The sequence below is a fragment of the Callospermophilus lateralis genome, chromosome 11 (assembly GCF_048772815.1).
Source record: "Callospermophilus lateralis isolate mCalLat2 chromosome 11, mCalLat2.hap1, whole genome shotgun sequence".
Taxonomy (NCBI): Eukaryota; Metazoa; Chordata; class Mammalia; order Rodentia; family Sciuridae; genus Callospermophilus; species Callospermophilus lateralis.
Window position 1 is genome coordinate 18,398,683 of NC_135315.1, and position 14,473 is coordinate 18,413,155.

The 14,473-nt window shown below is 45.0% G+C and overlaps 1 protein-coding gene across 5 annotated transcripts in view; it reads left to right on the forward strand.

Moving 5' to 3' along the window:
• Gpatch8 (G-patch domain containing 8) overlaps window positions 1-6,852 on the forward strand; it is a 90,914-nt gene extending 84,062 nt beyond the window's left edge. For all 5 annotated transcript variants that reach the window (XM_076869386.2, XM_076869389.2, XM_077110478.1 and 2 more), the window contains one exon: window positions 539-6,852. In XM_076869386.2, coding sequence (XP_076725501.2) covers window positions 539-4,436 — 3,898 coding nt within the window. In that variant the 3' untranslated portion in view covers window positions 4,437-6,852. The remainder of the gene's footprint in view (window positions 1-538) is intronic.
• Window positions 6,853-14,473: the final 7,621 nt, after the last annotated feature.

Sequence of the window (14,473 nt, forward strand, 5' to 3'; positions counted from 1 at the left end):
GTTGCTGAGACTGGCCTTGAACTTATAGTTCTTTTGCATTAGCCTCCTGAGTCTCTGGGATTACAGGTATTTGGCACCATGCCTAGCATTTATTTTTTTTTTCTTTAGCTGAATGAAAGATAACCTTGTGGATAGAGTTATATATAGCCGTACATTTCCTAGCATACCAATGGATAGAATAATAATAGTAATAAATATGATCAGAAGCAGGTTGCGATAGACTATACAAGACGGTAATGATGGGGTATTTGAGATAAGCCTTATTTTTTTGTAATATAGACAGCTTAAGAAAAAATAGCAGTAACTGGCTGGCCCTGGGAATTTAGGTTGATTGGTTAATAGAGTGAGATGTTGCTTAACTTCCACTGAGCAGCTTCCTTCATTAGCACAGCGATACAGAATGGCCACCTCTTAGTGTCTTTGAGACCTACCTATGATGAATGGTAGAACATAAAAGATGAGTACGTTATAAGGTATATAAAATGTACCCTTAAACCTGTTTTTGGTTTTTTTCTCACTTTTTTAAACCATTGTGCAGTGCACCTGGAAGTGGTCCTATGTTTAGACCAACCACGGTGGCTGTAGATGAAGAAGGTGGAGATGAAGACAAGGATGAATCAACTACAAACAGTGGCACAGGTACCACTGCTACTTGTAGCTTGGGATCTGAATTCTCCACAGATAAAGGAGGCCCCTTCACTGCAGTACAGATCACTAATCCCACTGGACTGGCACAAGCTTCTGGGTCATCCTCTCAAGGCATCAGCTTTGGCCTTAAGAATAATTTGGGGACCCCATTGCAAAAATTGGGAGTGTCATTTTCCTTTGCCAAGAAGGCTCCTGTTAAACTTGAATCAATAGCATCTGTTTTCAAGGATCATGCAGAGGAAGGGCCCTCTGAAGATGGAACAAAATCTGATGAGAAGGGTTCTGACCAAGGACTGCAAAAGGTGGGAGATGCTGATGGTAGTGGTAATCTTGATGGTAAAAAAGAAGATGAAGACCCTCAGGATGGAGGGTCTCTTGCCTCAACATTATCCAAGTTAAAAAGGATGAAGCGAGAGGAAGGAACTGGAGGTACAGAGCCAGAGTATTACCACTATATTCCCCCAGCGCACTGCAAAGTAAAACCTAATTTTCCCTTCTTACTCTTTATGAGAGCCAGTGAACAAATGGAAGGTGATAATACTACACACTCAAAGAATGCCCCAGAAAGCAAAAAAAGTAATTCTCCCAAGCCTAAAGGCTGTGTTAAGGTGACAGCAAGCCAAGGAGCAGAAAAGGCAGTTAGTGAAGTCTTTGAGCAGCTGAAGGAAGCCACTGTGACTGAGCCCTCAGAGCCTGGAAGCAAACCTGACACAAAAAAGACCACAGGAGGGGATATAAGTGAGCAGAGTTTAGAAAGTCAAAGTCAGAAGTCTTCAGAGATCCAAATGTGTGAGTCTAATCCTTCTAAAGAAACCTGTCAGGCCACCCCAGCTGGGAAAGAAAGCCAGGAAGGACCCAAACATCCTACTGGCCCCTTTTTCCCAGTTTTGAGCAAAGATGAAAGCACTGCCCTCCAGTGGCCATCAGAACTATTAATTTTCACCAAGGCAGAACCATCCATTTCCTACAGTTGTAACCCTTTATACTTTGACTTTAAACTTTCAAGGAACAAAGATGCCAGGGGTAAAGGGACAGAAAAACCGAAGGATATGGGAGGATCCTCAAAGGACCATCTCCAAGGCCTTGATCCTGGTGAGCCAAATAAAAGCAAGGAAGTGGGAGAGAATGTAGTACATTCATCAGGAGGCAGAATGGAAGTACCTGCTTCAGGGCCTGCCTGTAGCAGCCTGAACAAACAGGAGCCTGGGGGCAGCCATGGGTCAGAGACTGAAGATATAGGGAAAAGCCTTCCTAGCAAGAAAGAACGATCTGGGAAGTCCCACCGACACAAAAAGAAAAAGAAACACAAAAAGTCCAGCAAACACAAACGGAAACACAAGGCTGACACAGAAGAGAAAAGCTCTAAGGCAGAGTCTGGGGAGAAGTCTAAGAAGCGTAAGAAACGAAAACGAAAGAAGAATAAGTCATCAGCCCCAGCAGATTCTGAACGAGGACCCAAGCCAGAACCTCCTGGAAGTGGTAGCCCTGCACCACCAAGAAGACGGCGACGCGCCCAAGATGACTCCCAGAGGAGATCCCTCCCTGCTGAAGAAGGGAGCAGTAGCAAAAAAGATGAAGGTGGGGGTGGTAGCAATTCCCAGGATCATGGTGGGAGGAAACACAAAGGTGAACCACCAGCTTCATCCTGCCAGCGGAGAGCTGGCACCAAACGGAGCAGCCGATCTAACCATCGGAGCCGACCCAGTAGTGGAGATGAGGATAGTGATGATGCTTCATCACGCAGGCAGCACCCAAAGTCTCCATCCCAGTATAGTGAGGAGGAGGAGGAGGAAGAGGAGGAGGAAGACTCAGGCAGTGAGCATTCCCGAAGCCGCTCACGGTCTGGCCGGCACCATTCCTCACACCGTTCTTCCAGACGCTCTTACACAAGTAGTTCAGATGCTTCTTCAGACCAGAGCTGCTATAGTAGACAGCACAGTTACTCTGATGACAGTTATAGTGATTATAGTGACCGATCACGAAGACACTCTAAGCGCTCTCATGACTCAGATGACTCAGATTATGCCAGCTCCAAGCACCGATCCAAACGACACAAATATTCATCTTCTGATGATGACTATAGCCTCAGTTGCAGCCAGTCTCGAAGTCGTTCTCGGAGTCATACCAGAGAGCGCTCAAGATCCCGGGACCGCAGCCGTAGCAGCAGTTGTAGTCGCAGTCGGAGCAAGAGGAGAAGTCGCAGCACCACAGCCCATAGCTGGCAGCGGAGCCGGAGCTATAGCCGGGATCGCAGCCGTAGTACCAGGAGCCCTTCCCAGAGATCAGGCTCCAGAAAGGGATCATGGGGTCATGAGAGTCCTGAGGAAAGGCGTTCTGGTCGTCGGGACTTCATTCGCTCAAAGATCTATCGCTCTCAGTCCCCCCACTATTTTCGATCAGGGCGGAGTGAAGGTCCTGGGAAAAAAGATGATGGCAGGGGAGATGACAATAAAGGGACAGGCCCACCCTCCCAGAACAGCAACACTGGCACAGGAAGGGGGTCAGAAAGTGACTGCAGCCCTGAAGACAAGAACTCTGTCACTGCCAAACTGCTGTTGGAGAAGATCCAGTCTAGGAAAGTGGAGAGGAAACCCAGTATGAGTGAGGAGGTGCAGGCCACCTCCAGTAAAGCTGGGCTCAAGCTCAAGGACCCACCACAAGGTTACTTCGGGCCCAAGCTTCCCCCTTCTCTTGGCAATAAGCCTGTTCTTCCACTGATAGGGAAGCTCCCAGCTACCCGAAAGCCTAACAACAAGAAATGTGAAGAGTCTGGCTTGGAAAGGGGGGAAGAACAAGAACAGTCGGAGACGGAAGAAGGGCCCTCAGGGAGTAGTGATGCACCCTTTGGGCATCAGTTCCCCTCAGAGGAAACAGCTGGCCCTTTATCAGACCCACCCCCAGAAGAGCCAAAGTCTGAAGAAGCTACTGCTGATCAAGCTGTGGCTCCACTAGGTACCCCAGCACACTCTGACTGCTACTCTGGGGACCCAACCATCTCCCATAACTACCTCCCTGACCCCAGTGATGGGGACACCTTAGAGTCCCTGGATAGTGGCAGTCAGCCAGGTCCTGTGGAATCCAGCTTGCTGCCTATAGCACCAGACCTTGAGCACTTTCCCAGTTATGCACCTCCCAGTGGGGAACCTAGTATTGAGTCAACAGATGGGGCTGAGGATGCTTCCCTGGCCCCCCTGGAGAGCCAGCCCATCACCTTCACACCTGAGGAGATGGAGAAGTACAGCAAGCTCCAGCAGGCTGCACAACAACACATCCAGCAGCAGCTTCTGGCCAAGCAAGTAAAGGCTTTTCCAGCCTCTGCAGCCCTGGCTCCAGCAACTCCAGCCCTGCAGCCCATCCACATTCAGCAGCCAGCCACAGCCTCTGCCACCTCCATCACAACTGTTCAGCATGCCATCCTACAACATCATGCTGCTGCTGCTGCTGCCGCCATTGGCATTCACCCCCACCCTCATCCCCAGCCACTTGCCCAAGTGCATCATATTCCTCAGCCCCATCTGACCCCAATTTCTTTGTCCCACCTCACTCACTCAATCATCCCTGGCCACCCTGCCACCTTTCTTGCTAGCCATCCCATCCACATCATTCCTGCCTCAGCCATTCATCCTGGACCCTTCACCTTCCACCCGGTCCCACATGCTGCCCTCTACCCTACCCTTCTTGCCCCACGGCCTGCTGCAGCAGCTGCTACTGCCCTCCATCTTCACCCACTACTTCACCCCATCTTCTCAGGTCAGGACCTGCAGCACCCCCCCAGCCATGGCACATGAATTGGGGGATGGGAGTATATGTAGGGCCAGGGAAGGTGACCCAGGATTCTTCCCTTGGGGGTGTTGAGCCATTAATACCAGCAAGCAAAAGCTGGGATGGGCAGTGTCTGACAGCCAAAGAATTGTTTTGGCTTGCAGGGATGGGTTTAGATTTGAGGTTTGCTTTGGGTTATTATCAGGGATTTACCCGCCCCCCTTCCTCCTTTCTATTTGTCCCTCCCTCTCCTGTGTTTCTAAGCTAGGAAACACCAGTAAGTGCTACCCAACCCTTTGCAGCAATGTCTCCAAAATGTCCAATTTAAATAGTTCCCTACTCCTTCTACTTTTTATCCTGTGCTCTTCCCTTCTATAAATTTTAAAACATTTTCCTCCTCTCTGGTGGGTTGTCACCAAAGCACTTGCCATGGGCCCATCTGGTCCTGCCTTCTCAATGCCACAAAGGAAGGCCAAGCGATCAGTGAAAGATCTACCAGATCCTGTGGAATCCAGCTTGCTGCCTATAGCACCAGACCTTGGAGCACTTTCCCAGTTTCCCTGGGTACCTTTGGGCAGTGTCTTTGACTATCCCCTAGTGACATGTTATCCCAGGTGAGGTGGAAAGGGAGTCTGACGTGGAACCAGATGCAACTCAGGCTGCCATTTGATCCACTTCCCACCCAAACAGCCACACATTTGGCACTACTCAAATCCCTCATCCCAGAAAAGGCATCTGCATATCTCAGAAAAGAAGATCCTATCATGAATTGAAGCTATGCGGAACATAGTCGCCAGTGTGCTTCCCCAGAGAGGAGCTCATGTGTCTGAAGGGTATATTTTCTTCTGTTGTGTTGATGTTTCCTTCTTAATTTATAGGATTTTTTAATGTAAAAATTGCACTGAACTCTATAAACGTAAAATGCTGCTTTTTGTAGCTCATATAAAAAGGTTCCATATTTGTAGTATACTGCAATAATATTTTTTACATCCAGCTCTTTAAGTGATCCTTGTTCTGGTGGCTTTGTGTAAATATGTTTGCCCTAGTTGAATTAAGAAACTTTAAAGGTTATAAAATGAAAACAAAAAAAAAAATAAAGTATTTGTTTTCTGCTAGATACAAAAATGACTAAGCATGTATATTTTATCAAGCTCATGTATTTTTTGAAGTTATGAACTATAAAAATGTCAAAACATTTTTTGCTGGGACAAAATGTTAGGTAATTTGCATTAAGTGGTGCCCCCAGCATTGGGATTTTTGAGTTAATGGGCAGCAGTCAGCTGCGGGTGTCAGAGGGATGCTCAGTTGTGATGGTCTCCCTCGTATTCTTTGTTGTTTTACACAGAGAAACAGGTAGACCCTGCAGAGGAAGGGTGAGATGCAGCTTGATTCTCTGGAAGCAATGAGATTCATTGATTATCTGGGGGGAATTCCTGGGTTTCCCTGGGTACCTTATTCCAGGTAGACCATTTGCCTTCCTAGAACTTAGCCCCTCTGACAATTTTTTTTTTTTTTTTTTTTTTTTTTTAATGTGCCTTTTGGGTTGGCTAGAAACTGAAGTAGAAGTAGACCAGAGGGTAATAGAGTTGGGACAGTTTTCTCCTTTTGTTGGGAGGTGAACACATTTATAGATACCTTTTGCTTCATAGTTCCAGGCCTTCTACCCAGCTCAGTTTCCTATTTCGGTCTCTCCCATGACACTGACCAGAGGAATTGCCGCCTCAGCCCCATTTCTCCCTCTTCTTGCCTTTCACCCAGGCTCTCAGCTCTAATTAACACACCCAAAGGTGCTTGCTTGTATTGCAGGTCCCATCTCCTTTGGTGTAGTTAGTAGTTTCCTCTGGCATTTCCTTACCAATTCCTGTGGCTAGAATTTGTTGAGTGGTCACCTGACAGAAAAAACAAACCATATTTACCTGGGCCAAGACTCTGCTCCTGCCTTTCTTCTCAAATTCCCAAAAGAAAAAGGCTTTGAGCTAATGAGAAGCAAGTGCTAGACAAACAAAGACTCTTGGCTGAACACCCCTTCTTGCCTCCTCAGTGCTCCTCATCTGATTCAGAAGTATCACTTTTTGGATAGCTAGCACTGGAAAAATGAAATCATCTGTTTGAAGTGAAGGGATTCATTTTTCTTTGCTTTCAGCCCATGTAAATATTTAAATAATACAGTATTAACATTTTTTGTGCTGCTTCCCTTTAGCCTGTAGATTGAGCCATACTCTGGCCACCTCTCTGCCTTCCTGGGGGCAGTTTTCTTTAACTTCCAGAATAGTGATTTTAAAAACCTAAAAAAAAAGGAAAAACAAAATAACCTATCCTTACTTACAAGCATAACAGATTGTATTTAACTTTATCACATATGATAGAGCTATATATGCTGTAAAATGAGGGAAAGGAGCTTTCTAATAAACCAATGATTTGTGGAAACTAGTAGAGTCTGTCGTGATTGTTGCCCCATCTAATCAGGTTGGGAATGGTTGGAGTTTTGGTTTATAAATAACACCTTATTTGAAAATATTAAAGGATAGTTTCTTTTTTTTTTATTTTTATGTGGTGCTGAGGATCGAACCCAGGGCCTCGTACATGCTAGACGAGCGCTCTACTGCTGAGCCACAACTCCAGCCCCAAAGGATAGTTTCTTGTGAATCAATTTGAGGTATTTGGAATTGTGTTTCTGAAAGTTCAGGTTTGTCCAAGGAGAGGGGAAAGATAGCCCTGGGAAGAAGACTAGTAGGAGGTTTTTCTTAGTCTTAAGTAGATAATTTGGAATGTGTACCTTCTGCTCCCTCTTTGCCACATGGCTTTTCTTCTTTTTTTTTTTTTTCCCTCATTTTAGCTCTATAATCTTTGTATAGTAGAATACATAGAATGTGGAGATGCCCACTAAATTGACATGGAACTTCCAACTTTTTAGAATTTGGGGTTCATTTAAGGGCAGTGGGATTACAATAGTCATCTGATTGGCCTTCGGTCTCCTGTTGAAGTTCTGTATAACTGGGCTTGAATTACCATTTTCAACCTTTTTAATACCACTGCAATGTTTGAGCCCTTCCACTTGTTTAAGAAAACAAGCCCAAATTGTTACTGAGACAAAACCCTACTCATCCATGTCAAAAAATCACAAAGGGGCACATATGTGTAATCCCAGCTAATTGGGAAGGGTAAGGCAAGAGGATCACAAGTTCTAGGCCAGCCTCAGCAACTTAGCAAGATCCTGGGATGTAGCTCAATGATAGAGCACCCCTGGTTCAATCCCCAGTACTGTAAAAAAAGAAAAGAGAAAAAAGGAAATTTCTGAGAACAAAGAAGGTAACAAGCAAAAGAGGCAAACTGGCCTGTATAAAGTGTGGTGTGTAAGTGTGTGCAGCTGCCTTGCTCTGATAAGGCCTCAACCACCTCGACTCCTCTTCTATACCCTTGAGGACTAAGTCAGGCCTTGTCAACTATTTCCATTTTTATTTGCCAGAAATATCCTCATGTCACCTTTATCAACCCAAATCTGAATTATTACAGCATTTTCCTGGCTGGCCTCCCTAAAACTAACTGGTGTTTCAGAATCCTTGTGGTTCTTTTATGAACATAAAATGATTTTATGTTTACTGCTTCCTAGTAAGATTGTGAACTCTGGGATGGCGGGCTGATTCTTCTATCTCTCTATCTATTTATCTATTTAGGGGCAGAGTCTCTTTAAGTTGCTTAGGTTGATCTCAAACTTAGAGTCTTCCTGCTTTCCAAAGAGCTATTACCCACCATAGTGCACCACTATGGTGGGTAATAGTAAACATTTTTTTTTAAATATGCTCAAGAAAGAGGTGAGCAAAGTAAAATACTGTTAACTGAAGATTATAAAAGGGAACATTAAAAAAGATTTGAAAAAAATTCTGTAAACAAGGCACAGTGGCACATGCCTTTAGTAGTCCAAGCTACTGGGGAGGCTGAGACAGGAGGACTATAAATTTGAGGCCTGCTTGAGCAAAACCCTGTCTCAAAAAATAAAAAAGGCTGGAGTTGTAGCTCAGTGATGAAGCGCCCCTGGTTCAATCCCTATTACTACCAAAAAAAAGTTTCTTCAACCTCCACATCACCTTGCTCAGTGCCAAGCAAGCACATGATTGAAAGCAGTTGAGGTTATTTTAATAATTCCTAGCTAAATGAAACCTTAACAGAATTTTGAATTCACTGAGGAATTCTAAGACTGGCTGGTAGGTTGGGAAGTGGGAACAAGGTGTCAGCATTCTGCCCACTCCTAGGTGGGAGATCAACCCAACTCTGACACCAAAAGAACACAATCCATATTGAAAATCAACTCCTCTACTTTCCTAAATCTGATCCTCCTTGGGTTTTCAAAATTAGTGGTAACACTGTCCTAACAAGCCAGCCAAACACCCAAACTTTCAATTGCTTTTGACACCTCCCTACCACAACCAGCTTTGTGTGTGTGTGTGGGGGGGGGGGGGTGCCAGGTATTGAACTCCAGGGCACTCAACCACTAAGCCAAATCCCCACCCCTATTTTGTATTTAGAGACAGGGTCCCACTGAGTTGCTTAGTGCTTCACAGTTGCTGAAGCTGGATTTGAACTCTCCTGCTGCTAGGAGATATAGGCATAGGCATATGCCACCGTGCTGAGCCGCAACCACCTATTGAGTCTAATTTCTGATCACTCTCATTCTTTCCACCAGTATCCTGGTCCAGACCTCATCACCTATAACCCAGAACAGAATTGCAATCCCTACCTGCAGCAGTCTGGCTGGGCACAATTCAGGAGCCACTTGTCAAAAGAAACTAACTTTATTTTTAGAACCTCACACGCCAAACAAAACCGCTCCTCAGGAAAAACCCTCAGAGCCCAACTGCCACCACCGGCTTCCCACAAGCTACTCTCTCAACCACCAGCCTCTCCACCTCCCACAATCCTCCTGCTCTTGAGGCCGATTGGCTGGGTCATGTGGGCAGAGCCAAAAAAGTCCCCTAATGAGCAGCTCCGTGGCCTGAAAGGGCAGGGAAACAGCCCAATGAGCATCACCACAGAGGAGCCAATCAGCTAGATGTTGCTGGGGCCGCTGTGAGCCAATCATTAGCTGGTAGTCTGAAAGGGCGGGGAAACAGCTCAATGAGCATCTCCAATGAGCATCACCGCAGGGGAGCCAATCAGCTAGATGTTGCTGGGGCCGCTGTGAGCCAATCATCAGCTTGCAGTCTGAAAGTTTGCTGGGGCCCCTTCGGCTGTGGCTCTCAACATCTCCCCCTCTCTGTTTAAAAAGCAAGCATGTGGCTTAGGGACTGTTCCTGCCTTAGATTGTCCAATAGTACATATGGTCCTTACCCGTTATCTTAGGTTGGTACCATTGTAATTGGATCTTACCGGTCACTGACTACCAGTCCAGTATATAGCCACACCTATGTAGAGGTCTTTGTACCATGCTGAGAGCCATTAGCCAAGTAGGTATGACAATTTCCTTGCCAGCGTACCCCATGTTGCTTAGAGGAAGGACTCGTGGTAAAATGAACTTGCGTTGGACATTTTGCAGTGACATTGCATGTAAAGTGACCTTGCTCAAGGACCAGGGCAGATCCAGGTTCAGGGCAGATCCAGGTTTAGGGCGGATCAGGGTTTAGGGCTCTCCTTGGGTTTAGGGCGGTTCCAGGTTTAAGGTGTACCCTGCTGGGAATAGGGCGTATCCTGCTGCCTCAGGCGTGCCCGCTCCTGTAGTTCCCATTGAGTTCTCACGGGATTCAGAGAGTATTTGGGCAGAGAACTTGGATTTCCCCAGAACGTGGATTTCCCCAGAACATGTTTTGTAGAGTGTCGGTGTGAGTTTGGGAATAAAGAATTGCTGTTTGAATCTACAAAGCTGTGAGTGGCTCGTGATTTTGTGCCCAGCCAGAGTGCGGCAGTACCAGCGGGGGGGTGAGGTTCTTTGCCTCACCTCTGTTAGCCCCCAAATTTTAGCTGAACGATCATGACAAGCAGAAGGGAGGAAGATACACCAAGCCAATTGACGGCTCCTTTTGGAAAAATTGTACCACCGATGACACCATCAGCATAAATACCCCAACACTACCACAAGTCGCTGCACCAACAGATAGTTCACAATGCATACAAGTGACACATAGTCCAGGCAAGTTCTGCAAGCAGTTCAGTGATGGCTATTGCAGAAGCTGTAGATTGGTTTTATCTTTGACTTCACCGGCACTGGGATGAAGATAGGAATTCTGGCAAAAATGGCTAAAGAAAAAATTATGTAACATTCCAGAAGGCACTAAAAGAAAACAATTTTCTTAACAATTTACATTATCTTGAAGAGAATTATTAAATATAATGAAAAGGAAAGGTGAAAGTAAACAAACAGATCTGTTAACCTCCTTTTTTGTTCACATATTAAAACAATCTTCAACAGTTGTTTACCTAATTTAAATTAAACCATTTAAATCACGTGAATAAAAAAAAATTATTTGGATCCATTTTTTCATGAGCGCTCATCATATATGATATGGACATACGTACATTCAAACATATAACACAAAACAAGTGTGCACACATAATACATACAACACATAACATAATAGTAAAGGCCTTATAACTTTTTACAGGTGAAATCTCCATTGCAATGTTTAAAAACTCTATAGTCAAAAAAATAGAACTGATCAGCAAAACATTAACCTAGGTCTGTATGAGCTCAAAAAACAAAATAGAACTTCATGATATGGGAAAGGGCAATAATAAAATAGATATTGAAAAAAGCATTCTGGTTCTGTCGCAGATGTAAGAATAACCAAACTGGAGTTCTGGATATCAGCTGTCATGGATTTGAGCCAAATCATCTTCTTTTTGGTCTGTAGAAATCGCTTTAGTTAATCTCTCTGGAATCCAAACCAGCTGCTGTTCTCCCTGTGGAAACACATAAACAGACCCCCGACTCCAGGCAATCACTGGGTCAGGACCTTAGTTAATCTCTCTGGAATCCAAATCGGCTGCTGTTCTCCCTGTGGAAACACACAAACAGACCCTCGACTCCAATTACTGGGTCAGGACCTTTCCATTGTCCTGTTAGAATATCCTTCCAAAGTACCGCCACGGTCGCGGGTTCATTCCCCTACGGGCCACCAAATGCCGCAGTCTGGCTGGGCACAATTCAGGAGCCACTTGTCAAAAGAAACTAACTTTATTTTTAGAACCACACACACCAAACAAAACTGCTCCTCAGGAAAAACCCTCAGAGCCCAACTGCCACCACCGGCTTCCCACAAGCCACTCTCTCAACCACCAGCCTCTCCACCTCCCACAATCCTCCTGCTCTTGAGGCTGATTGGCTGGGTCGCGTGGGCGGAGCCAAAAAAGTCTCCCAATGAGCAGCTCCGTGGCCTGAAAGGGCAGGGAAACAGCCCAATGAGCATCACCGCAGAGGAGCCAATCAGCTAGATGTTGCTGGGGCCGCTGTGAGCCAGTCATCAGCTGTCAGTCTGAAAGTTTGCTGGGGCCCCTTCGGCTGTGGCTCTCAACACCTACCCATCTGATCTTCCTACTAAATCCTTCCTTCACCAATTCTTTCTCTCCACAGGTAGCTAGTACAGTCTTCCAAATTAGAGCAAATGGATCATTGGATCTCTTATTTCCCTGACTGAAAAGATCTTATGTTCTCCATCCCCTGCAAATCTAATAGGCATTAGAGGACCTCCAGTGATTTGAGCTCCTCCTCCTTTCCATCCTCATGCCCAAGTCTACACTATTAAGCATTCTGTCCAGAATCCATTACTTGCCCTTCCTTTCTTGTAATTGACCTCTGTGTTCCTTCTCCCTTTTCTTATGTCATTCCTTATGCTGGAATATCAATTCAAACCTGTGTTTGAATCCTAGTTTTGTTACCCATTCACTTTGAAAAATTTGACAATTCACTTAAAACTCCCTTGTGTCATAGATTTTGTGTTTATAAAATTGTCGTAATAGTTCCTATTTTATAGGATTGTTGTGAGAAACATTCTTTTCCTAATGAGACATACTTGTTATCCCTCTGCAGTAGTTATATGTGTTCAATATCTTAACTCCCTCTAGATTAAATGTAGGATCTTGAAGGTTATCTTTATATACCTTATCAACTCAGAGCCTTGAACAGAATAAGTACATTTGAAAACTTGAATGAAAGTGAGTTAGTATTGGGCTACACAGAATACACCAGTAATACAGTAACCACTCAGTTGAGGACAGTGGGAGGGTGGGGATAAAAAAAACACTGGGTGAAGGGCTGGGGTTGTGGCTCAATGGTAGAGCGTTTGCCTAGCACATGGGAGGCACTGAGTTCAAACCTGGCACTGGATTTAATCTTCAGCACTACCTGAAAATAAACAAGTAAAGGTATCGTGTTCATCTACAACTAAAAAAAAAAAAAAAAAAAAAAAAAAAAAAAGACTGGGTTAAGTATTCATTCTAACAAATTGCATGCCTTGTAATTTGACACTGGGAATTCATCAATGAAGAAGGCCCTGACTAAAGTTCAAGGATCTTTTAGCCTAGTCAGGGACAGGATTTTTAGCTGTGTGCTGAGATGAAGTACAAGAGGAAGGGAGGAGCTGAAGGGACTTCAGGATGGCACAGGGTGGCTGAGTTTGATCAGAAAATATAGATCAAAAGGAAGATGTGGCTGGGGCTGGGAATGTGGCTCTAGCGGTATCACACTCGCCTGGCATGGGTGTGGCCCGGTTCGATCCTCAGCACCACATACAAACAAAGATGTTGTGTCTGCCGAAAACTAAAATGTAAATAAAATATTTAGGGCTGGGGATATGGCTCAAGTGGTAGCGCGCTCGCCTGGCATGCATGTGGCCAGGGTTCGATCCTTAGCACCACATACAAACAAAGATGTTGTGTCTGCCGAAAACTAAAAAAATAAATATTAAAAAATTCTCTCTCTCTCTCCTCTCAAATAAATAAATAAATAAATAAATAAAATATTTTTTAAAAAAGATTACAGATCAGGGCTAAGAATATAGCTTAGTCAGTAGAGTGTTTGTTTAAAAAAAAAAAAAAAAAAAAGGAAGATGTGGCTATGGATTTTCCTTTACTCCTAGCAGACCTCTCAAATTGCCTTCCTGAGAACCTGCCTTTTGGCAAGGCATGCAATGCCAGTAAGACTGGCACTCTTGATCTTCCCATCCTCTTCCATAAAAAATGACTGCCTTTCCGCTCAAAACTTTCCACTTGTCAACCTATGTTTTCATCTTCCGCCCTCAGTGCATGCTTCTGTTCAGTGTTGCAGCAAGATCTACTACATGACAGGCTCTTGGCTAGGCCCTGGAGCTACAGAAAGGAACCTGTGGGACTCATGTACACAATCCAGGGAACAAACCACACCTAACCAGTGTGTCAGTGCTGTGCCCATGTGTGTGAGCCTAGGGTGCCAGCCTGAAGAGTCAGGGAGGCTTCCTCTAGGCAATGAACCCCAATAAAATCAAGTCTTTTTTAATATTTATTTTTCAGTTTTCGGCGGACACAACATCTTTATTTATTTTTATGTGGTGCTGAGAATCAAACCCAGCACCCCGCACATGTCAGGCGAGCGCATTACCGCTTGAGCCACATCCCCAGCCCAAGAATCAAGTCTTGTTAGTAGGACAAAAGTTCTGTCACCCAAGGAGTGAAGGCCTGCTTCCAACTGAACAAGTGCTGCATAATCCCAAAGCCTGTGATCCATAATGCCCTGTACTGACTCCACCTTTTCTCCATCTCCTTGCCCCTTAAGCCAAGACCTTTCCCCAGCACTGGCTGCACTGCTATAGCTACACTATGACTTAGCTTAAGATGGAGAAGGAGTGAGGAAGCTGTTGCAATAGAATCTCTCAATATGACTGAATGAGGCTGCCCAAAGCCCTAGAAGGAGGAAGTGGATAAGTGCCTTATCCAAAAACATGGCAGCCTCAGGTCTTATCAGAGGACAGCTGCTTCCTTACTCCCCCTACCTCTGGCTAAGTCACAAAGTGCCACAGCAGAGTAACCACATGGATGGGGGAGAAGGGGTAGCTGTAGAATTATGAGCTAGAATATAGTTTTACAGGCCTATTAGTTCACA